The sequence below is a fragment of the Eupeodes corollae genome, chromosome 1, assembly GCF_945859685.1.
Source record: "Eupeodes corollae chromosome 1, idEupCoro1.1, whole genome shotgun sequence".
NCBI classification, from domain to species: Eukaryota; Metazoa; Arthropoda; class Insecta; order Diptera; family Syrphidae; genus Eupeodes; species Eupeodes corollae.
Window position 1 is genome coordinate 212,256,594 of NC_079147.1, and position 25,732 is coordinate 212,282,325.

General features: G+C 32.1%; 1 protein-coding gene across 2 annotated transcripts in view; it reads right to left on the minus strand.

Moving 5' to 3' along the window:
* Positions 1 to 24,146, minus strand: part of LOC129939072 (zinc finger protein Elbow) — a 70,994-nt gene extending 46,848 nt beyond the window's left edge. For both annotated transcript variants that reach the window (XM_056046938.1, XM_056046937.1), the window contains exon 1: positions 23,090 to 24,146. In XM_056046938.1, coding sequence (XP_055902913.1) covers positions 23,090 to 23,143 — 54 coding nt within the window. In that variant the 5' untranslated portion in view covers positions 23,144 to 24,146. The remainder of the gene's footprint in view (positions 1 to 23,089) is intronic.
* Positions 24,147 to 25,732: the final 1,586 nt, after the last annotated feature.

The following is a 25,732-nucleotide window of genomic DNA, read 5'->3' on the forward strand; positions in this document are numbered from 1 at the left end:
AAGGTTTCAATTATAATCTTTTGAGCAATAATTTTCAATTCTTTTTGGATTACAGTCAAACTTCCGTATGACTAACTTCTACATAACGCAAATCTCTCTATTACGAATTGATTGATTGATTGATTTAGGACACATTGATTGAGTACACACCTTTTTGGTTACTTTTTTGGTGTGTTTTGATCTCCTTATAACGAATTTGCATAAATCCAATTTTGCTTTACAACGAACAAATTTTGTTGCTGGATCTCAAAAACTCATACGTTTTTGTTTAAACATAACGAATTGTTTAAACAGCATGCAGAGAAAAAAATAAACCTTATAAGAGGATTTCCCCAAGATTTTAAATGCAGGCAGTTTATGTTCAGGTTTCGGTGAATATAATTGAAAACGTCTCGAAGTAGCATTTCTCTTAAGAAAAAGTTGTTGATAATTAATGAAGTTGAAGAAGGATTGACTTAAAACTAAGAAATGTAGAAGGTGAGGAATTAAGCACTAAACACAAAAGACTTCGAAAATGTCTTTTCGAGGATATTGATGAAGCAATGCTGAAATGGATAACCGCCGTCCGCTCGTGGTAGGAATATTCTTATCTCTGGACCATTGATGAGATAAAAAGCCAAAAAGTTCGCCAATGCAATGAGACACCGAAGAATTCCAAGCAAGTACAGAATGGTTGGAAAAGTTTAAGAAACGGCACGGAAACGTTCAAAAAACCCTATGTGGGGAAAGTCATCACACAGGATCGTGATGATTGGGTTATAAATGTTTTGTCACGATTGGTAAAAAAATTCACCAAAAACGACATCTTTAATGGTGGTGAGACTGGTTTGTTTTTCAAATGCTTACCTACAAAATGCTAGCATTTAAAAATAAGAAATGATTTGATGGAAAACAGAGCAAAGAGAGAATTACTGTCCTTGTAGCAAGCAATATGACTGGGTTGGAGAAGCTTAAATTGCTTGTTATAGGGAAGGCCAAAATCCAAGATGTTTTAAGGGAGTAAAATCTGCGGATGTAGATTCTCATAATCAACAAAAAAGCATAGATGACAAGTGAAATTTTTAAAAATGGCTTTTAAAGTTGGACAAAAAATTTGCTTCGCAAAAGGGGAAGGTTCTCTTTTTTGTTGATAACTGCACGGCGCATCCTTAGAATGTATGATATAAATTAACAAAAAACATTGAGCTTGCCTATTTTCCTCCCAACATAGCATCTTTACTTCAGCCAATGGACCAAGCCATTAGCTACAACTTAAAACAACATTACAGAAAATGTATTTTGACGAACATATTGACACAAATAGACGAGAGCAAACCTGTTTTGGCCACGGACTTGCTATAAGCCGTTCGAAAGCTAAGCTGTATGGAATGTAAACATCAAACTAGAAACAATTGCAAATTGTTTTAGAAAAGATGTTTTCAAAAGATGGCATGCAGACTCATTGGGATGAAGATGACTTCCTTTAATCATCTGATATACCTGCTCTACAGTCGTCATTTGAAGATATTCTCTGTGGTGTTTCGAAAAATCGTGGAGTTGAACTTATTTTCGGTATGTATAATATTTTACAAGTTATCTTACGTGAATTGATATCTACACATAACCTCTTTTCACAAATTCCGATAGAGATGAAAAAGAACTGGCCGGTCAATAAGAATTGGCGGATACCGATAAGATGTCATCAACATTAAAACGAATTTCTTTATTAATTGACGTGTTTCGAACCTTTCTGGATAAGAAGACGAAGAGTAACGAACCGACTAATTTAATCAAATCTCTCAATTTATTAGACGATTGTAAAAAAGTAAAATGGAAGAAGACTTCTTTAAATAATAGTAAAAACAAAAAATTTCTGTATAACGAATTTTCTATACGTATTTATCGCTTATAAGAAACGTGCTTATAAGAAAACCTCGCTTAGAAGAAACTTCATCAAAAGCACCGTGAACTTTCCCATATATTGTAATGTTGAATTGTATGTTTATAAGAAACACGTTTATAAGAAATACACTGATAAAAGAAACAAACACAAACTTTTATTTTTCATGCAAAGTTGGTTGGATATAAGAAACTTGGTGAGGAAAATGAAAATTGCTTTTGGGAGTTGGACGATACCGAAATTTTGAACGAAGTACGAGAAAGAATTTGAAAGAATTGACCTGCAAATCGAAGACGAACAATAAAAGGAGCAAATACCATGGCCAAAACCAAGAAGAAATGAAGCTCTGCGTGCTTTTTTCGTTTTGAAAAGATATTTAGATGGTGATGATGACATCATACATAACATCGAAGATATTTTTGTCAAGAAGCGCAAGGAAGACTTGATTCAAACAACAATGGATGATTACCTATTTTGAAAAGTTAGGTAGATACATATAGACTTAAATAAGAATGCACAAAAGTACAAAAAGAACTGCGCTGTGAATTTTTTTATTTTCGTGTTTTTTTCGTTTAATAAAATTAATTTATATACTGATAAATTTTAAGACCGTGTTTAAATTGTGTCAATTATTTAGCCTAGGATAAATGTTTGGCATTCCAGGGTATATACGTATAAGAAACTTGCTCTTATATCCGTATAAGAAACTTGTTTCTTATATCCGTATAAGAAACTTGTTTTTTATATTCGTATAAGAAACTTGTTTCTTATATCCGTTGTAAGGATATAAGAAAAAATCGGTTAAAAGAAACAAATATTGTGCAAATTTTGAGTTTATTATAAGCGTTATGCATATGTATAACGGAATAATTTGTTGGTCCCGTGCAAATTCGCTAAAGGGAAGTTTGACAGTATATCCAAAAGTCTTAAAATTGCTTTAGAGACAAATATACGAGTAATATACAAGTTATGGACGATTGAAGCTTCTGTAAATTACAACCACATCAAAAGGCATGATAAATTTCTTGCACCGTCCGCCGGAGAAATCCTAGTCAGCTAGCAGATATTTTGGTAATGTCGAGTATATGATCATTCTATAAGAGGACATCTGTGATAAATATATACCAAGTACGAAAAGTGCTGCTCATGGACAGCACCATGCGTTGAGTTTTTGAAACATTAAATTCTAAACGTTTAACAACTGTTGTCGAGATCCTAATTTTCTGAGCTTATCTTACGCTGCTGTTGAAATTCCACATTTGAGGATGTGAATTTAAAAACGAATATGAAAAGTTAAGGGTACTTTCGTCAGCAAAACAGTTTTATTGATTAGTAGTGGCACAATATAATATAATATCGTTTATGAATATAATAAAAAGAGTCGGAGACAAAAGGGAGCCCTGGGGAACACCAGTATTGCATTAAACAGTTAGAAAGGTAGTTTTTGATCCAAATAAGAATAGTCATACATATCGAAATCACGCATTTTTGATAACAAAACTTGTTGCAAAATTCAATCAAATGAGTTTGAAACATTAAGTGGCAAAAATGATTGTAAAGATTTCGGATGAACTCTTGAAAAGTGGAGTAATATTTTTTGGACTGACGAGTAGTAGAAATGTATAGAATAGTGTCAAGAATATGTTATCCTATATACAACAAAATACGATAAAACATCAAATTTATTTTTATTTGTTTAATTAATTCAAGAAGTATAAAACAAATCCATATTTCTTCCTCTTAGTTAAGGCTTTAAATAGATACTGACTTTTGGTGGAAAAAATTATTTTTTTCACTAACAAAATTATCGTTTTTGGAACTCTAAAAAAACCGACGTTTATATCAATTACCCAATGCATCCACTTTGAATAAAAGTTTGATGTGAATTGTGGAATGGTAAAACAACGTTTTGATCAAAGGTCGATTTAAAAGAACAATGTTAATGAAATCCAATGCGAGGATTTGAACGGTTCGTTTATATTCATGTATCGATCTTTTGTGCATTAAATTTCCAAGTCACTGTTATAAGCCGTTTTGGCTAAGTCAAGTAGCCGTTTCGGAACTATAATTTGACTACATTGGTATTTTATTTGGTAGGGAACCGAGTTTGCTAACAATCCGGAAATGATTCAAGCACTTATGGTCAATACCATTTAAGGAATCTTAAAGCTACAAACAGAAATAATGATCCAAATCTTTTTAGTAAACTAGATCGGAGCGAGTTACTTTGTTTTATTGCCTTGAAAAAAAATCAAAGATTTTAAAATCGAGGAAAAATATAATATATACGTTTGTTTTTTTTTTTCACATAATTGTATTTGGTCCTAAATCAATAATTAAGAATCTAACCCCCAAGGTGCTGTCTAAGAGAGAGCTTACTTTAGTTTTCAATATTTATTTTATCGATTATCACCTGCATTCAACAGTTTTGCATTCCCTATCGAAGCTCTCACTTTGTTTATTATTAATTTATTGGTGCTGATTTCTCCTACAAATATTTGATTTAAGCTTATTATGTTAGACGTTAAACATTTTGAATATTTAAACATTAAAATAAATGTATTTTTAATTTATTAAGTTCATAAATTGAAGGAAATAAAATACAAAATACCGTCACAAACCATTACTATAACTATATACACATTAAAATGTTGACATAAAAATTTAACAAACAAAAATACAACAACAAAAAAAAAGAAAAATTAACATGCGCGTTTTTAATGATCGTGAAAGACAATATACACTTTATACTTTCACAAAAGATTCATTCAAGTTATAGATCTGGGTTTTATCTGATGAATATTTTTGTTGTTTCTTTTAAATATCAAAATAGATCCAGTATTAATTAAACGATTAGTTATTTAATTTATGAGCTAATTTGCTTTCAATATACAAAAACATGGCATATAGAAAGGCTAGAGAATAGGTATGTAGGTAGGTAGTAGATTGGATTATAAAGGTTATCGATATAACTTAATTATTTATTGATTTTTATAGACCATAAACAAAGTCATTTTTGCTTTATTTATTAGTGTTGTTAAGTTAGCTTTGTGCTACAAAATTTCAAAATGAAACAAAAAAAATATAATTTATGTTCTTTTTTTGTTTATAGATGATACCTGATAGTTTGAAGTCTAAAGTGAAAGACGATATATTTAATAATTTAATGAAATGAAATAAAAAAAAGAAACACAAAATCAGCTAATTAATATTTTTGTTGGAAAGATGAAAACCACAAACTAAAAAACATTTTAAAAGAGTTTAGTGACATATCACATATTAGACTTAATACATCATGTTTTATTTATTATTTAAAAAAAATGAATTAATTTATTTTGGGTATTTTTGTTTAATATTTGTCTTTGATTTTAATTAGTTATTTTTAATTTATTGTGGGACGAGTTTTATAGGATTCTTTAATTCTTTTCACTAAACAGGTTCACTTTCACTATTTTAAAATTTTGCTCAAAATAAAAGGTTTCTATTATTACATAAAATTTAATAATTTTTTTTTTTAATTTTTAAAGCAAAACCTTTTATGCCACAACTGACATTTGTTTTGACAAACTGAGCGAAGTTCGAAAAATTTGCAATCATTTAACTGCAATCAGGTGATTGGAACCATTCATTTGCTTGAAGTCCTTGCAGACTTTTGAAGTTTTTACTTGAAAGTAGCCGTAAACACCTCGCACATCCATTTACGGTGCCAGACAACGATTTTCGATGTTAGACACTAATAGATTAACACCAACGTTTTAAAGCGTTTAGTGAAATTTCACTTGAGATCGCATTTACAAGCTTGATAAAACGTTAGATGACAATAAATATGTGTGCATTTTGTGAAGATTAAAGAATGATAAAAAAAACTCGAACTTTTCGCCAAATAAACACAATTTCACAAGGAAACCCTGTTTTACTTTCAGAGTGGATATTAGATCAATACACCTAGATTCATGTTATGAATAATGTAAATAGTTTACAGGATCTGAAGCCCAATCACATTCCTAGTGCCAATGCTCTTGTCTTAATAAAAAGGTTCTAAATGAGCATGATTTCCATTTCTAATTATTTCTAACTTATCTTATCTTTATTGGACGGATGAAAATCTTCTTTCTGATCCCATAATATAGGTCTGGTTCGAAAACATTGTTGAAAATAACAGAGACACAAGATTATTAAGAAGCAACCTAAATTTCTTCGTAAAAGAAGATTTAATGGCGCCCAACGTGGGAATATTTCGGGTGTATCAAGTGGGTGGCATGTTTTTCCTCTTTTATTTAATTATTATTTCTAGATTGCTCAAAAGTTCAGTAAAGAGCAAGCTTATTTTATTCGAAAAAGAACATTTAAATGGCGCCCAACATGAGTATATTGCGGGTAAATCAAGTTTTACTAATCTGGCATGTTTTTCCTCTTTTGTTATTAAATTTATTGAAGGTTGAAGGCAATAAGATGCTATTTTCAAAGAATTTAGTAACGCACTTGACTCAGTAGGAAAGAACATACTGCTTTGTGAACCCGAAGGTTTTAAGATTGACTCTAATTCTTCTTATATTTTAGGGTAGTTATATTGATCCACTATTATTTATAATATTTATCGATGATATTTATGAGAACATAAAGGGCAACTTATTTATCAAATACGTTGATGATCTTCGATTATTTTTCAAAGTGAATTCCATTTATGACTATTTTAATATCCAAATGGATCTCGACCATTTATCCTACTGATACATGGTAAACTGTCATAAAAGATTTCTCTGTCTCTTGGAAATTTATGACTTTACGCATACTTTTGAAGTTTTTTTTTTGTAGTTGACGGGCACTCAAGAGGTTTTTAATACCCTTAACATGTTTAAAGTTTAAACACAGTGCGAGCTTTAGGAAAATAGGGAAGGATGAAAGTGGAGATACCGATGCACATTGGTCTTAAAGTTTTGAATGTTAAAATGATAGGGAAAAATAGAGTTGGGTAAAGCATTCCATATTCTCGATGTGCGATTCAAAAGAAAATCTCTATTCTTTACAGTGCGTCCGAAACTGAGCTCAAGGGTGAACTAATGAAGTACGATGTGTGAGGGGGGGGGGGGGGGTATTGCAACTGGTTAATCCGACAGAACACTGTTTATAAAAACATCGGTCAAACAAACGCAAGACATGAAACATTGGGCGGTGTTCGAGTGATGTAATTGTTCCGTTATAAGTCTATCGCCTATCACTTTCAAAGTTCTTTTTGGATTATGTCCTAAATACTTATTTTTGTTTTGAAAGATATATCCGAGCTTTGGACGAATGAAGGCTTTGTAAATTACAGCCAGATCAGAAGGGGTAACAAATTTCTTGTATCGTCGGAAAAATCATAAGCATCTAGCAGCATTTTTATCAATATCGAATATGTGATCATTCCATAAGAGGTGATCTGTGATACACATACCGAGTACTAAAAGTTAATTAGTGTCCTGGATGCAAGTGCCACTCATGGTTAGCGACATCGGGGTGGGTTACGCTTTGACGACAGGAGACACAATTAAATTTTGTAAGCATTAAATTCTACACAGTTTATAATTCTCCATTGGACAATGCTGTCAATATCAGAATTTAATAAGCTTATCATACGCTGCCGTTGAAGTTTCACATCTGAAGGACAAGGATATGAATCTACGAGTAGAAACGAATATGAAAAGCTGAGAGTACTGTCGTCAGCGAAATCGTTAAATGGATTAGAAGTGACAGACCAAAAATCGTTTATAAAGATAAGGAAGAGGGTCGGAGACAGAACGCAGCCCTGGGGAACACCACCATTTATTTTATGAATTTCGGACTTGAAACCATTCAATACAACTTGTGTTGAACTGTTTGAAAGGTAATGTCTAATCCAATTACCCCATAACAGAGAATTACTACAAGAAACGATTTGGTTGTCTCCTTTGACTCTAAGTTTTCATTAAGGCAAGTGTTGCAAGATCCAATATAATGATTGGTTTCGTTAGTTTATTTATATAAAATATACATCAAATCATTACTTGAGTATGATGATGTTATTTGAAACCCTTTCCAACAAAGAATGCAATGAAATTTCTTGTCCAGATTTGAAAGCTCAACATAATCTTCTGGGTTTGAAATCGCGAAGCACTATTGGCGATATACAGAAAGTTATTGTACGTAATATTCTATGTCACTACAAAAAGTACCCCAACTTTTTATCGTTGACCAGTACTTAGGTAAATTAGGGAGTATAACAAAGTAATGAATCATATTGACATAGCCTGGCAGACAAATAAATTCTAAAATACTAGCATGAGGTGAAATGTTCTTAAAAGTTACCAATCCGATGGTTCAGTTTCGCGAAATCGAGTGTCTTATTCACGATTTTTAATCCGGAATTGATTTAACTTTTGGAGATATCAGAACACTTTTTAAACAAAAACTAGTTAGTGTCAAATTATGGAACTGAATGCAGGACGACCCGCAAAAAAGATTCTGCTTACTTTCAGAATGAAAAAAAAAACAAAGGCTGCGATGAGTTTAAACTTGTAAGGATTAAAATGAAAATGGTTGGATACAAATTGATTTTTTTTTTTTGGATGATTAGAAACTGAATGTCTGATAAATATGTTGATGCCTCCTGTAAATAATTCTACTTATGTGATGATACTGGGAGCTATTAGAAAGCTTAGTGTTGGGGCCATCATTATGCTGGAAGTTAATTTCAACTCTGCAAAATACTTCCAAATTGTAAATAAATGTGTTTTGTCAATAATCAATGGAACAATATTCCGAGTGTTCTGGAAATTTTACTTTCCATAATGATAATTATAAAAAACATAAATGAGTTCTTAACTTTTAAGTAAGAAATTATTAAGGTTCTCTTGGAATTACGTAGCTTTTAGAAAACAATCCGGACCTGAACTGCTAGCGGCAGATAGACAAAAAAAAACAGGACAACATGTCCTAAACCCATTATTGAGATAGAAATCAGTGATAGGATCAGTTTGGTGTACCGAAATGAATCAATATTCTTTGAAAAATAAGTTCAACTTCGCTCCAAACGGCGGAACTAAATTATACTTAATTGTTGAATTAAGTCAATTTCATTTTCTTGCCCTTAAAAATAAAAATTTAATTAATTTAGGTGGCGCAACAGTCAATTGAGAACTAGGTGACTAGGCCTAGTGACTAACAATTCTCAACCATTTCTGTACTCGAGTAATGTTATCAGGGATAGAAGAACCTTCAGTTTAAAGCCGGATCTGAACGGCTATTTTGAGAAAGCACTTTTCATGACAAGAATTACTCTTGGAAGAATTGTCAATTTTTCGCAAGAGGCAGTACCTGTGAAAAATACTTTAGATGACACAGGCAGGGATCGAACCCAAGACCTTTGGCATGTCAGTCCATGCATCATTCTACGGGTACTTTCTTGTCCTTAAGTTTTGAAAATACGACTTTGAATGTTGTGAAATCTGAATAATTTTCGTGTTTTAAAAACTAAAATAAACAGCTTTTTGAATTGAAAATATGTACAATTTAAATGCTAAACAAATAAAATATATTTCAAGAACTCTGAAGATTCTGCTTGGGTTTGATTTGTCGTTAAGTCCACATTTGACTTGTACTTACTTTCACTTGTATTTTTCTTTAGCTTTATTTTTGTTTTGTTTTATGAATGATCAATATTTATGTCAGAAGTCGTGTTTTAAGGTTTAAATATTTAAACTCACATTGTTTTATTTTCCAACCAAATCTATAGTGGGAAATTTTAGGTAATACTCGTACAATTTAACAAAATATGACTTGAGAAAACTAAGGCTGAAATTGTATTTTTGAAAACGTTTTTCACTCGTCAACATTTGTTAATTTTTTAAACATTTTGTTTAAATTTTGACTTCAACTATTTTCAATTCGTTTTCTTATTTCACTTAATTTTTCTTTTCTTTGTCAACATTGACGATAGTAAGTTTTCAGGTGTTACTGGATCTAAAAATCAATATTAAAATAAATACGTACAATTTATTTATATCAACCGAGTAAATTAAATTTAGTTTTAAATTTTGACGGAACTGGATTTTTATTACTTTTACTCTGATCTTCTTGAAAAAGATCTTCCGACAAAGAGTGCGTATTTACTGGCGCCTTAGTACGTAAGTAATTTTATAGTTAGAGTGTTGATGGTCTTTTTATACTTGTTGCTTTTACCCTTAAAACGTTGATAATGCAAAGAAAAAATGGTCATATTTCAAGACATCTGTGTTATAGAGAGTTTATCTCGTCGTCGCTAAACATGAAACGAAACTCAAAGGGCGCTACTGCACAGATTATTCTAAAAACATGAACAATTTTAATTAAGACTAAGATTGATAACAAACAAAATGTTAAATAATTCTTTTAATCGAGTATGCGTTAATTTTTTTGCGTCAAAGCGATTTTTTACAAAAAAAAATCAAGTTTAACGTTCGATTTGACATAAGACATAATTAATCTTGACTTAGAGTAATTATTTTAATTTAAAAAAAAAACATAATGAGGTTCACGTTTTTGCTTTTTTTTATTTGCAAAAATAAACGTTAAAGGATTTTTTAATCATCACATTGAAAATAATAAAAACCAAACATAATGAATCATATAAAATTATTAAGTCACATAAAATAAGTTGTTCGTAAATTAAGTCTTATGACTTCCGCAGATAACAAACGTTTTATTATGTGGTTTTCTATCAAAGTCAGTTGTTCGTTATTATTATTTATGATGACCGATGACGAGACATTGATGAATGCACTACAGTGGGAATGGATACATTTAAATATGGAATATTCTTAAAACTCATCATTTCTTTTAAACTTCTAATAAGTATTAATAAAGTGCAAGACAGGCCATTAACAATAAATAAAAATGAAATCAGCTAATTGGCCCTCATGGCTACGGTTTAATTGTCCATGGAACATTGTTAAGTTGGTGGTTGTATCTGCTCAATAACCTCACGAAATCTATGTTTAAAGTCTTAAATCGAATGTAGCTTCAAAAATAAAAGCTGTCTAAAATATGAAACCTCTTATTAGAAATTCCCATATGATATAATATGACACAGAGCTCAGTTTTGCTAACTAACATTTATTACTCGTTTAATAAATGATCATTTTTCTAAGTTCTGGGTTTAGGTTGTTTATGCCCTGAGCCAAACAATGTGATCTAGGCGAAAATTACAAAATGATCGATGTAATGAATTTCTAAGCTTCGTAGAGGAGTAAATTTGAAGACTTTTTCCTCTTAAACAAAACATATTGAGTATTTGTCAACATCAACTACAATGTGTCCTACTGTTGGAAAAGGCTATAAGTGAGCTTGACTAATTTCACAAATAAACTTTAAACAACCAAAATGAAGGTCATGGTAGTGCGGCGGCGTCTTTGAACTAATTGACCACTCACACAATTCAATTTAAGTTGTTATCATATTCCCGACAAGGGGCAACCCTAACCAACTATACAATTTAGTTATTGCGATTAAACTAATAAAGCAATTAATTATCACAAAATTTTACTAAAATATGTGTTTAGCAATGTTAAATAACTAAACAAATCTAGAACCCATAAAAATAGTCTATCTTAACATAGCTCACCACATTTTAATAAATATGGTGAAATCCCCTATCTATAATTTTATTTCTTAAACAGTTAACACTCAACATTATTCCATTCGGTAGCAAGCTGGGCGTCTTAATGAATTTAAAGCAAACGAGCAAACAGGAGCGATATTGAAACAGTACGGAAGAAAAGGGCGCGATTATTATCTGACCAATATGATCAAAGCTTATTTGGCCTTGCCCATGCTTTTAGCACTTCTCCATCTTTAATAAATTTATATTTCTTCATTAATTCTTCATATTTGTCGTAATTAAGGACCATATTTAGAAGGGCCCTTCGTATAAATTCAATTTCACTGTTGGGCGCCAATTAACCTTACGACAGTCATGCCTACTGTTTGGGATTACTGTATCCATAAATTAACTGAATTAAGACTTTACGCGAACATCATCATAATGTTATGGAAGTGCAAGGCGTTTGGCATAGCGCGTTTTGTTTGTGAGTTCCTCACGTTGCTTGATGGCGATGCAATCCCAATCCCAATGCAAAACACATCAACATGGGATGCACGGCTGCTGGTGCTCTGGTGTTTGACTGCATTGCAATCACTTTGCAACAAATATTGTGTTAATGGCGTGCAAATTTATTTGACAGCAAGACCGTTACTTATCGCCCACTGTCAAATTTACGTCAAAATCTTTCCTGTGTGCGCGCTCGTCTTATTTATACTTGTGTACAATAACAAATAATAACATTTGCCGGAGATCCGACCGATGCGATTCGATGCGATGTGAAGCGATGAGATGAGATGAGATTGTTGCAAATGCATTTCCTTGACAGAATTTTAAGTGCAGATGTCAGATTTTAATGACAAAAATTGAAGAAAAGAAAAATGTAACGAGTGTGTTGGCACATCTTCAATCGGTTAGAGTGACAGGTTTATAAATAGGAAAGAGAAACCACACACAATATGATTTGGGGAACTGTGTCGCGGATTTTCTACTAAGTAGTTTTCTGTTTTTCTTTTTGTGTAAAAGAGAAAAATATTTGTGTTGTTGTTGTTAAAATAGATTAAGAGTTTTAAGAAAATTAATAATAAATCCCATAATATATGATGACAGATAAATAAATAAAACAAAGAAGAGAAACAACATAATAATACTTTTTTGACAACGAGTTACGTTACGTTGACGGGGGGACGACAAATTAAATTTGCTTTATCATTAACAAGAAAGATTCGGATTGGGATTGAGATTGGGGTTTTGTTTTGTATGTTTGACAAGTTTTTAACAGCTGAATAGAGATTAAAATAAAATATGTCGACCTTAAGTGACATTTTGGGACAGAGTACGACACAATGAATATACAAAGAAAATTAAAACTAAGAAATTATGAGGTTTTATGAACACAGCCATTTGATGAAAATGAAAACACAAGTGCTGTTGACATTTTTAACAAGTTTTCGTTGTCACTATTTAATGATATGTTGTATTCTTTTTTTTTATTGGGCGAACAAAAAAACTAATTAACACTGGAGGTGGACAGAGATTTTCATTTATTGACGTAAATTATATTTTCTTTTATCGCATATTGACTAAAATGTTGGTAAATTAGTTATGATAAGTCTAATGAATAACTGTAATTTTGTATGTAATTTGAAGATTTTGCGTGTTTGTTTGTTTGTTTGAACACCCTTATCTCAGAAACTAGAGGTCCGATTTGAAAAATTCTTTCAATGTTGGTTAGCAAATTTATTGAGGAAGGACAAGAGCGGAGCACCAATAAAGAATATTCAATAGTGTATGACACAATTGTTTCCCTTTAACAGTTCTAAAAAAAGTCAGCGGCAAACATTATCTATCATTTGAATTTGGGTCACTATAACACTTTTTATGCTAATCACGCCACGGGGATTTTTTTTACCGTTTATAGAATAAAATAATGTAAAATTAGTCATCAGAAGTCTAATGAACAACTGTAATTTGGTATGTAAGTTCAAATCATTATTTATTTATTTATTTATAATATTAAAAAACTGAAGATGTTGTGTGTTTGTTTGTTTGTTTGAACACTTTAATCTCAGAAGCTACTGATCCGATTTGAAAAATGTTTTCAATGTTGGATAGCAAATTTATTGAGAAACGTTAAAAGCTATATTACATCATGCTAATAGGACATTCGGCGCCAAAGTGGCCTCATGCGGCAAAGAGTGGTTAAAAATTAGGTCCCATTAATTTTTGGAGCGGTTTTTTTAAATATCTAGTGCTGCAGCATATCATTGATATCCATTCCAATAATTGCAAGAGAGCAGAAGACAAGGCTTCTTACAAAACGAATCTTGCGAGAATTGTCACTAAAATTTCGTTCACTACTCCTGACGGAAAATTAAATTTGATTGCATTGAAAAAAGAATTTTTCAACTTAATATTAAACATTCAATTGAATCAGGTAGATTTTGGCACCCCATTGCGGCCATTTTGTTTTGATGACATCTGTCAAAACTTTTGGTTATTAGTTAGTTGTTTATGCCAAATCATCATGGCAAGTTACACGATTGAACATCTCGTCCAAATGACAAAACTTTATCATCAAAATGAATGTTCGTTAACGCAAATGTTGCTAGCATTGCACCTATTTTACGGTGGTGATATACGTGGTGGCCCTTTACAGTCGACTCTTCAAAGTTTGGTGGCCAAATTTGAGACGACCGGTACTTTCAAGAAACGCAAGATCGGCCTAGAACGCGGTACATGAAAGTGTACAGCAGAACCCGAGGCAGTCTATTTCTCGCCGTGCACAAGAACTCGGCCTTTCATAGACTTCAACTTTGCGAATTTTGCATCGGGCCTACACCCGTGTAAGATCCAACTGACCCAGGATCTCAAATTTCATGACCATATACAACGCAGTTTGTTTGTTGATTGGGCTTCAAATCGTTTGGAGGATGACCAACATCTTGGCCGAAATCATCTCTAGTGACGAATTGATAAATGGCTGTGTTAACAAACAAAATTACCATATATAGGACGATACCAACCCACACGAGGTTCACAATGCATCCTCAAAAACTTACCATTTGGTGTGGATTTTAGGCAGGAGGCGTAATTAGTCCGTACTTTTTTGAAGAGAACTTAAACGAGGCGGTCACCGTCAACAGCGAAGGCTACATAACGTTGATAACTAATTTCTTATTTTTCAAATTGAATCATATCGGCCTAGACGACATGTGGTTCCAGCAGGACGGCGGAGAAAAGGCACTACGTGACATAAAGCAAAAGCCACGAAATCTGCACACAACATCTGCCCGCCCTTATTGATAAAACCTATGTAACCCATCATCATCTTGTACTAATATAGTATAATATCATGAATGGAAAAGTAAGCTTGTTTGTCTGTTTGTCCGTCCTTAACGTCGCAACGGAGCAATATGAAGACATGGTTTTTCGGGTGCTGCTTGTAACGACACTGGGGATTGTTGTAAGCTAATTTTTACCGCGGTAAGTATGTCATTCCCAGCTCATTCGAGCAGATTCGCTGGTAACACTTATATTTATGTAGATATTCGATATATTAGTTTTTTTAGTAGCACATCATTAGGTGCTTTTCGACATATCGTCGTTGCCTATCATAAGGCGTTTATTATCTTTTTCCATTTATTCCCATGCCAGAGCTATGTGACAATTACAGAAAATGTTTGTAATTTAGTACATAGTATTTATCAACTTATTGTATGTTTTAAGCTTGATCTTCAAAATGCCTTAAACATGACGCTACAGTTAAATGTAAATGTGCAATTGTAGCAAAAAGGAACTTTGATGTTCCCTCAAGTATGTAACGTTACAAGACTTCATGTCACACAAATTAGCAGAAACAATATAAGTGCTAATATCTTAACCGGGAGCGGAGTTGAAAAGCGTGATATTATAACTCGAATCCCAATGATTCCTACAGATTTCATTCCAAGTTTATATTAAAGTAAGTTTCGCTATAATAGTAAATAAAGAACAATGTGAAACACTAAAAATAATGAGGGTATTGTATTTTTGAAGTTTAAATTAAGCCAGCAGCAAATAGACTCAAAACTTTTAAGAGGCAATATTACTTTTTAAAAACCGCAAATAAGGAACAATCAACAAAATGCTTACATTTTTCAAGCCAGTTATAGCTTTCATTGAAATTAATTTTTCTCTAAAGTTGTTGATTATGTTTTTTCAAACAATGAAATAAATCGTTTCAATACTTTGTGTTTAAAAAACCATTGCAATGACACATTTATGCCAGAAAAACTGGAAGAATATTCCAAAGATTGGTATATACCAGCTACATATGCTTCCTTACCAAAAACTAAGTTAGGGGCCTTATTTCCACTTAATATCAGTAATGCATGATTAAAAAAAAATATGAAAAGTTATTGATCAATTCTTACATAACAATGACGGACTAACGTCACTTTTCTATCGTTTTCGTGTCATTTTTCCTCCAAAGCCATCAAAATTACGTTCATTCCCTTTCGATAGCAAAACAAAGGCAGTTTAACGCAAACTTAGGTATCGTAAAATTAGGTACCTACTTTAATGTTTTATTTTTCTTTTAGAAACTATTCACGCTAACACACCAAAGTCATTTATAGTACATTGTTAATTCCAACAGCTTATTCTACTTTTAAGTACTGAAAATCACGACAAAACACCTTCGAGCAACCCTCAAGAATATAAAAGTAAAGTCGCGTCGCGTAGCGTCGTCGTATAGTGTGTTAATTACATTTTAAACATAAAACATTTTTTTTTATTTTATACGATTTTTAATATTATGACAATGACAAACGAAACAACAACGTTGACGACAATATCCACTACTTTAATAGACACTTCGTGCCTTAATTGTCAGTGAACCTGTCATTTAGTTAATTATAGTCAACCAATCATAAGTGGGCAGGTTTGTATGTAGAATATATTGCATTAAATATATTATCTCTTGATCTATAAAAATTAAATTGTTTCTATAGAATTATGTGCATATATATTTTTTCAATTAATTTTGTATATCTTAACACGCTGTAAACTCTATCGTGTATTATAATTGTAGCTTTGAATAGGATAAGCTGTCACACGCTAGAAAATGACACAGTTTTGTTGTTGTTGCTGTTTTCTTTTCAATTTACTTTGAAAACTTGAAAGAAATGACAATATGTCAACACAGAGAGTTGGTCATTTTTATTTTTTCCTTTCAATTTTCTAAACATGCAGTTGACATTTTGAATAAAAAGGTCGATGTTATATGGGAGTAAGAGTTGGGTATGCCATGTTATTGTTGAGTGATGCTAACATCTATGCACAATGAGGGGAATGTCTTTTAAGTGATTTTAATATGAATATTCGGGGAGGGAAAAGGATCAATATTGTCAATGGTTTTCGAAATGTCAAGGCTACCATTTTATGTAATGTTTGAAGTGAATATTGAGGTACTAAGAACTATTGATATCATTTTGTTGATGTTTTTAAAAGCATTGGCGTTCTATGCTCATTTTCAGAGTTTAGTGGCAAGCTCAGAGGGAGTACTTAATAAAACAATTTACAAGTGAAAAGATTGTGTTAACTTCGGTATAGCTGTAAAAAACAATGATTTTGATACCTTGACAGGCAGGATTGACTGCACATTGCTTTTTTGATTGAAAAATTGAAACAGTCGAATTGAACGACTTGAAGTCATTAAAATAACTTGCCTTAACCAAAAGATGTTTCAACCAATATTTTGAGTGTGACCGATTGATATTTTTTAAACTCCCGATTGAAAATAATTGTAAGCGTCCGATTTGTTGAATTGAAAATAAAACTGACATTTCTCGACGTTTCCCTTAAATTTAAATCAAAGGTTTTTTAAAAGATGTTTGTACGTTCGAAAACGTTTGTAAGCCTGTATTGGACACTTTTTTTCATCGGCCATATCTCAAGAACAAACGGAGATATTGACCTTAAATACATTTTGTTTAGCAGATTTTAACATCAAATAATGCTAAAGAGACTTTTAAAAAAATTGAGTGTTTACACTTTTGACTTTTAAAAAAAATGAAAAAATGATTTCCGACTTGAATGTCACGAATACAAATAAAGGCTTTAGTTAATCAAAATTATTTCATTCAATGCAAACAATTGTATTGAACATAGGGTATTTTTGTTTTTAGAAAAATCCATTTTTCAATTTAAAAACTTTTAAAAATATGCAAAAATTGGTTTCCGACTAGAATACCTCGGGGACAAAAAAAGATATAAAAATCAAGCTTATTTTGTTGTATGGAAAATATTGTTACTAACTTTAATAATAATAAAAATAAGGGACCACTTCAAATGTATTGCATCTTAAGGCCTTCGACTCGCTGATATTAAATCAAATATGGTTTCGACACACGTGTAGATTGCCGTATTTATCCTACAGAGGACACCGGAAACGTTTTTTTATAACTTTTTTAGACTTTTGGGAAACACTTGAAATCGGTGTCATCGGGAAGCCCTCAAATCACTGATTGCGAGTATGTACATGACAGACATCTAAGTGGCCTCGAAAACTTTATAGCTTTTTAACAATTGTTTAGTAAGGGTAGTTTCTTGAAATTATTGTATGTTTAAAAGGGTTTCACTCCTAAATATGAAATTGTAACTGAAAAGACGTTTAAATTTAATTAATACTCACTATCGTGATTTAAGTCGCGAGTTATATGTTGTATGATATGAATTAAGATATGTAAAGGTATTATCTTGGAATCTATGTCAATACAAAGGGTTAGGCTTCCAAAACTTACATTTAAACTTTAAAGCATCGAAGTTTAGACAAACTTCAAGATTTAGCTCTTGGTCTAAATTAGAAACTGATAAAAAAGTGATTTTTTCTTTATTATTTTGAAACTAGAGACAAACATCGACTTTGAACTTTTATTTTTATTTAACGCAAAATGTTGCTAATAATATTTTGTTAAACTTTAAGACAATCGATAGAACAACACGAATGGAAAGTTCTTTGTATGAGTCGCATCCAAACCTCTTCTCGTTATTTGTTTTTGTTTCAAACGTGTTTGGGTGGTTTTTAGATTTAAGGAGTTAAAGTAGGAAGATATTTCTTTAAGCTTGTTAAATAAGCTTATTTTACGGGCATTGTTCTAAACATACGAGAAGAACAACAAACAAATTAACTACACAAACGATTTATCTTACTTACTAACTGATGTGTGCCACGCATCTATTCAAACTTCAAAAAAGAAACTAAAGTAAGGGAATAGAGAACTCCATACTTTAACAAAACTTAAATTTAAACCTAAATAATAATGTTTAAATTCTTAGGTTTTCTAAAAACATGGAGGAATATTATCTAGTCTGTTACATAAGAGCGTGGTCACTGTTAAATAATAACAACAACTGATTTTTCGAAAATTCGCAAATTGATTGATAATTTGGTCGTCAATACTCAATACAAATACCTCAGTAGCAGGTCCGATCTCCTGCATTGTCAATTATGGCCAAGCACCGTGTCGGGGCAAACTTTCCACAATTTTTCTGTGCATATTCTACCGGAAAAGGCCTCCAAATATTCCGAATTTGTCGGGAAAGTTGATCTTAATTACATGGCTTGCTTCTGCGAAGCTGAATTTGCATCAGAGCCCACACATTTTCTATGGGATTTGCATCCGGTGACTGAGATGGTCAATCTAAAGTGAGAACATCGTTTTGCGCCTTCCACTCACTACACTCGTTTTTTTGGATCGTTGTCCTCTAGATGGATCCAGCTTTCATTTTTCTTGATATTCTATTGCTTAGCAGATGGTAACAAAGCCTTTTGATATTTTCCTTTGTTTGAGAAGCACCACCAAACATGGACCTTGACGGAGTGTTTAACAGTCCGTTGAAGCATCCTACTGCTGGAGGTTGTCAGCGTCAGAGCTATTAAAATTAGGGATATTTCTAAAAACTAACTTGTCTTATATCAACTTTTTGAATACCAATTTTATTCCAATACCAATTTTTTATTAAAAAAAAGGTCAAAACGAATTCTATTCAAACTTCGGTCAAAAGCAATAGAACTATTTCAAGAATGTTTATTAGACGAAAATAAAATATCTCCACGTGAGCTTTAATTAGGGACTTGAGCTATTTCTTTCGAATGGAATCACAGCAAAAATCCTAAGGTGGCACTTATAACTATCATAGGTTTTAATTATTGAAAACAATCATTAGAGTTCTTTAACAGGTTGGTTATAGCTTTCTTTGAATATTTCTGTCATTGGATGAATATTTCCTGAACCAAATCTAGAGTTTTCTGAAAGTAAAACTGACGATAGAAATACAAAGAAAACGAAACACTTTCAATGTCCAGGCGTGTTTAATGCTCGGAAATGCCCAGAAGGAGGATTCATCAGAAAAAATTACGGTGCTCCAATCGCGGTCCAAGTTTTCCTTAGCCCATTCCACTCGTTTTTCAACGTGTTTTGCACTCAAAATTGGTTTTTCCAAAGTACTGCGATATTTCAGTTAATTGGCAAGCAAGTGCCTGCGAATCGTTTTGTAAGATATGTCATATGTTGCTTTCAATTTTACAGCAAAGTCAAAGTTTTGTTTTGTTTTCCGGAACCATATGTTGCTTTCAATTTCACAGCAGCTTCACGCAAAGTCAAAGTTTTGTTTTGTTTTCGGAACAATGCGAGAATTTTTTTTTCGTCTTTTTTTGAGACTTTGCTTGCTCTTTCGCGATCAGGAAAATCATCAACGTTACCGACCTTTTTATAGCGATTTATCCACTTGCTAACGAACTGCTTCGACTTTCCCATATATTTCACAGCAGCAGGTTGTCTTGATTTGGGTCCTTTTTCATGCAAACATAGAAAAATTGCTTCAAGGCGTAAACAGCACGCATTTCGAAAAAATACTCAAATGAAGACTAAATTTGACAGACATCTGACTTTTTACAAAAAGCATGAAGGACTGAGGTGCCCTCTATGCCATAGAAAAAGAAACAGGACTCTCTGATTTTGTATCTACTTGTAACAGTGACCACGCTCTTATGTAACAGACTTCACTATCACTTTTAAAAAATGTTCAGAACCTTACCAGTTTTCTAAGAAGGTAAATAAAATGTTTTGCTATTTTGATAATACTTTTTCAAATGACGAATTCAACTTTCTAGTAGTCATAATAAGTATTCGAATAACGAAGTACTATAGACACAAATTTAGACTTCTTTCACTCACGGGCAATAGAGTCAGGCCAAAACTCTTTTTTCAGGGAAATGACTTTTCAATAGAAGAATTAAGTTTCAAATTTATAAGACTTTTTTAATTTCTTAAGTCGAAGAGAATAAAAATGAAAAGATAGATTTTGATATTTAATAGCGAAAATATTGTTTTGTGTCTTTATTTTTGAATTCTAAAATATATGTGACATTTGAATTTATGAAGGAATTAGGAGCGAAAGAAAAACACTTTTTTTAATGAACGGTTACTGGTATTAAAAAGTCTTAACTTAAATTCATATTTGGTGTGTATTTATGCTTCAAAATCTTCTTACTCGAATTGAATGATATTAGATTCAAGGGCATGAACTTAATGTAAGTGTAGCAACTTCATACAAACAGCAATATAGCCAGTGCTATATTTACAATTCAGTCCTTTAAAGGTTTTGGTGAATGCGAATAATTAATAAAAACGATAATTTGCAAAAATTGAAATTCAGCGTCAGGGCCAAAACTTTCTAAGATTAGAGCCAAAACTTTCTCAGGGAACTGACTTTTTAATAAAAAAATTAAGTTTCGAAATTTCAAGAATTTTTCAATTTCTTAAGTCAAAGACATTTAATAATGAAAATGTTGTTTTGATTTCTTTATTTCTAAATTCTAAAATTAAGTAACATTTGAAGTTGTGAAAGAATTGAAAGCGGAAAAAACACTTTTTTTAATGAACGGTTAATAGTTTTAAAAAGTCTTATCTTAAATCCATATTTGGTGTGTATTTGGGCCGACGGTTTCATTGCTTCAAAACGTATTAAAAAAGTGTGATAAAGTGGCTCATAACCATTAACTTGTATTTCTACTTACTCCAATTGAATGATATTAGAGTCAAGGGTGTGAGCTTTATGGCTGAATCACAAACACGCTTCCGCTTTGTCTACTTTCCGGTGGTCTTGCTTCGAGGTTGCTTTGAATGACATTTCTATTATTTCATCCCTCCAAAGAGCAAATATTTTGTTTGTTGACATTTTTTTACAGGTGTAAAGGTGTAATAGATAACTAGAGCTTCAGTTTGGAGTCATATTACGTTCTTTTCCTTACGATTGCCAAACGAAACGTGAGGTCGAAGCCGCATTGTGATAGCATGCATTGAATTATTATGGCTGAACTCGTAAACGTCAGGCGAAGCCGAAGCTGAAGCGTGTTTGTGTTTCAGCCATTAACCTAAGCTAAGGAATGTCATAACAAACAGCTACGTTTTGCCAGAGCAATAAGTCACATATTGTTTATATTATTGCTTTAAAGGTTTTGGTTAATGCGAATAATTCCTAAAAACGATAAGTTTGCGAAAATTGAATTTCACCGTCAAAGCTATTAAAATAAGGAATATTTCTAACAACTAATTTGTCTTATACCAACTTTTTGAATACCAATTCAATTTCAATACAAGTCTATATTGAAAAAATGTTCAAAATGAATTCTATTCAACTTAGGTGAAAAGCCATAGAACCTTTTCTAGAATGTTTCTTAGACGAAAATCAAACATCTCCACGTAAGCTTTAATAAGCGACCTGAGCTATTCCATTCGAATGGAAGAACAGCGAGAATCCTAAGGTGTCATTTATAGCTATCATTGGTTTTAATCATTGAAAACAAACATGATTGTTTTGACAGGTTTGTTATAGCTTTCATTGAAACTTTCTGTCATTGGATAAACATTTCTTGAATCAAATCAAGCGTTTAATGAAAGTAAAAGTGACAGGTAGGAATACAAAGGTTATAAAACGCTTTTAGTGGAACGATTATATTCCAAAATGAGAAATCAACAATCAGCTGTTCATTGAAAACGATTTCGTGATTGGACTTCAAAAATGTTTTTGAAGAAGAAGACATCTTTAACTCAAAAGCTTCATTTTGACACCAAACATACCAAATTTGACTCCCTTACTCGATGAAAAACTAATGATAGCTATAACTGGCATCTAACTCGATAAAGACTTCTGACGCACAGTTAAGACTTATACAAAAGCTTTGTACTCAGAACAACTACAGGATTGTAGTTTGCAGTTCGCTATCAGACCAATTAAACAGTTTCTTTTATAAATAAGGCAGGAAATTTTTAAATTTAAAAACTTTTTTAGAATTCTAGAACATTCTCCCCTTTTCCCATTTTCACTTCTGTCAGTTTGCTTGTTGATAGAATGGAATGGCTGCAGAAGTGGAAACCTTTCAAAATTTCATAATGACGAATGAATGACCACGGCTTCAAATATCCAAAAATGTTTTTATTTGAAGGACATCTTCAGACATTCTAAAAAAAGGTCCGAATATGTCCTAAAATATTCGACTTTCCCGATTAGGTATCAGTTCAAAAGCTGAAAAACTATTTAAAAAAAAAAACTAAAACGTTTTCAAAACTTACAGTTGTCGGTGTAAGATAATCCGGCCGCAGGTACTGATTGCTGGATGTCAGCATTTTGTTATAATTTGTTAAATCCACTTTGGCTTTTGTATATTGAGGAGTATCCTCTATTTTTGTTATTTTTCAATGAGTTGGTGTGGCGCTTCTCTGCGTCTTGCTGCGTCCTAGTTATGTTGGTATGTAATCCTTAAGATTGCGTCGTCGTATAATCCAATAGATACAAGTTGTAATTAGCATTTGGTTAAAGTTGTTTTGTGCTGTACGTTACTTCTTATTTCGTATATAATTTATTGAACTTAACAAGAAGCCAATGTGCTAATAATTGCAATAATTATTACTATTATAAAACATCAAACACGAAACAGCACTTATTGTTAGATTAATAACTTTATTATTATTAAAGTTTCACTCGCATACGAAAAAGCTGAAGACCAGCAAAAATATTGCTCATAAAGACGATAAAATCAATTATTATGTATATTTTTTGAGTGATTAAAAGATTGAAATATTAATAACAACAAATTAATCCAATAAATCATCGCTCACGGCACGCAACAAACTGACGGAGTAACACAAAGCGCAACACATATCTTGACGGACGACGACGCACGGGACGATAGACGATCTTGATGATGACACGAACTTAAAAGAGTAGTAGTTAAGTTCTTTGAGTTTTAAAACTTTTTTTAGTTTTTTTTTTAGAATTTTTCAATCTTGCATGCAATTTGGTGATAAATCATATTTAATTAAACTTTTTCAAAAACTGAAGAACGTCATACCGAAGACGACGACGACTCAAGTGACAAATCCAAGGGATTCAAAATAAAGTTATAATTTTTATTGTTTGGCTCAAGTAACCGGCCTTTATGTAGATATATGTTGTGTTAAATGCGTTTAGACCGGAACGGAAAAGACGAGATGAGGGTGGTTTCGTATTCGTATTCTTTTGGTTTTATTGAGAAGAGGAGGAGGTACTCGCGTTGACTGCTGCTACTGCTGCTCATACGGACGACACGAGCTCTATCGGCAAAGAGTATCTGAATGCGACTAAAAAGTAGCGAACAAAAGTTCGAACATAGCTTTCTTCGTGGTGGTGCGTGGCATTAAACTTGTGTTTGTTTTGTACTCAATTCAATTGTGTTGTTTCTCTTTATTATTGTGCTCTCTTCTGTGGGACAAGATTTTGTTGAAATTGTATCATCTACTGAGTTGAGGTTAAAAGTAGGAATTGATGTTCTCTTTAACGTCTATAAAGTGTGTGGTTGTTGGTTCCTTTAGTTTATTATTTTTTGATTACATCAAATCAACATGGCGAGGCGAGAATTATGATGTTTTTCATGTTTATTGGGGGTATTTGGGGCTTTTTTGAATTTAAAATGAATATAGACAGTGTTGCCACTTGTGTGTTTTTTTCTTCGTAATTTTTTCTAATAAATATTTGTTTTTTTATTTTCTAATCATTTTATGAATTTAAGAAATGTTTAAGTAGTAAAAATATGAAATACATAATTGGAAAATAATATATCAAAAGAAAAGCTGCGTGTATTTGAACTAACTAAACAAATGGAAAAACCATTTATTTCGATAAGTCAGTTCTTATCGTTATTTCATTATGATTTGGGATGAGTTATTACTAACGTTATAAGCGGTCTTAGGATGAGGTAAGGAATGGGATGAGCTTTGCGGAATGCCCATACCTCTGAGACACCTCATTACGGAAACAGGAACCCACCCTAAAGAAATGTAACACTTATAATTGAAGATGAATGGTTTATATCTTTCCTTCTAATACTTCACTTGAGAACAACAATTTTGTTGTTTGATTTCATGCACGGGTCCACTAGTTATCACTTAAATCTTTTTTAATTGTTGTATTTTCAATTTTTGTACTTAACTTTACACATTCGCATTTCCTAAAGATTATTTTGTCCTCTTTAAATTAACCGAAAAGTACACCAAAAGGAAATGAAGGTAAGTTGTGGGAAGATTTTAAAAATGTTGTAGTTTTTTTTTGTTTTATATGCATTCAGACTTTTAAGTTTACCTTCTAAACTTAAGTCTGAATGCATACAAAACAAAAAAAAATATAAAGAGGTCGGGTTTGTATAAATAAATTAAACATTTACAACAATAGTACAGTTTTAATATATAATAAATAAGGTGGCTAACAGTAGGGCCTAGCGACTTACAACTGTATAACCATTCTTGTGTGCGAGTATTGTTGTCAGAGATGGAGTCGACCTACAGATTTTAGCTGAACGGCTAGTTTGAGAAAGCACTTTTCATGATAATAATAACTCTTTTGATGATTTGTCAATTCTTGCCAAGAGGCAGAACCCGTGAAAAAAACTTAAGATGGCACGGCAGGGTTTGAACCCAAGACCTCTGACATGAAAATCTAACGCACTAACCATCACGCCTCGGGTACTACTAGTTTTATGCTAGTTTTAATTTATATAAATTTTATTTAAAGTCAAATTCATAAATTCGACATCATTTACAAGTTATAAGCATTAAAGGTAAATAATGTGTTCATTCTCTCAGGAATAAATGAATCCATTAAAAAAAGTGAACTAAGGAATAGACACAAATACAGTTTTTCAGCTTTCAAATTCCTATGTACACATTTTTTTATCATCATAT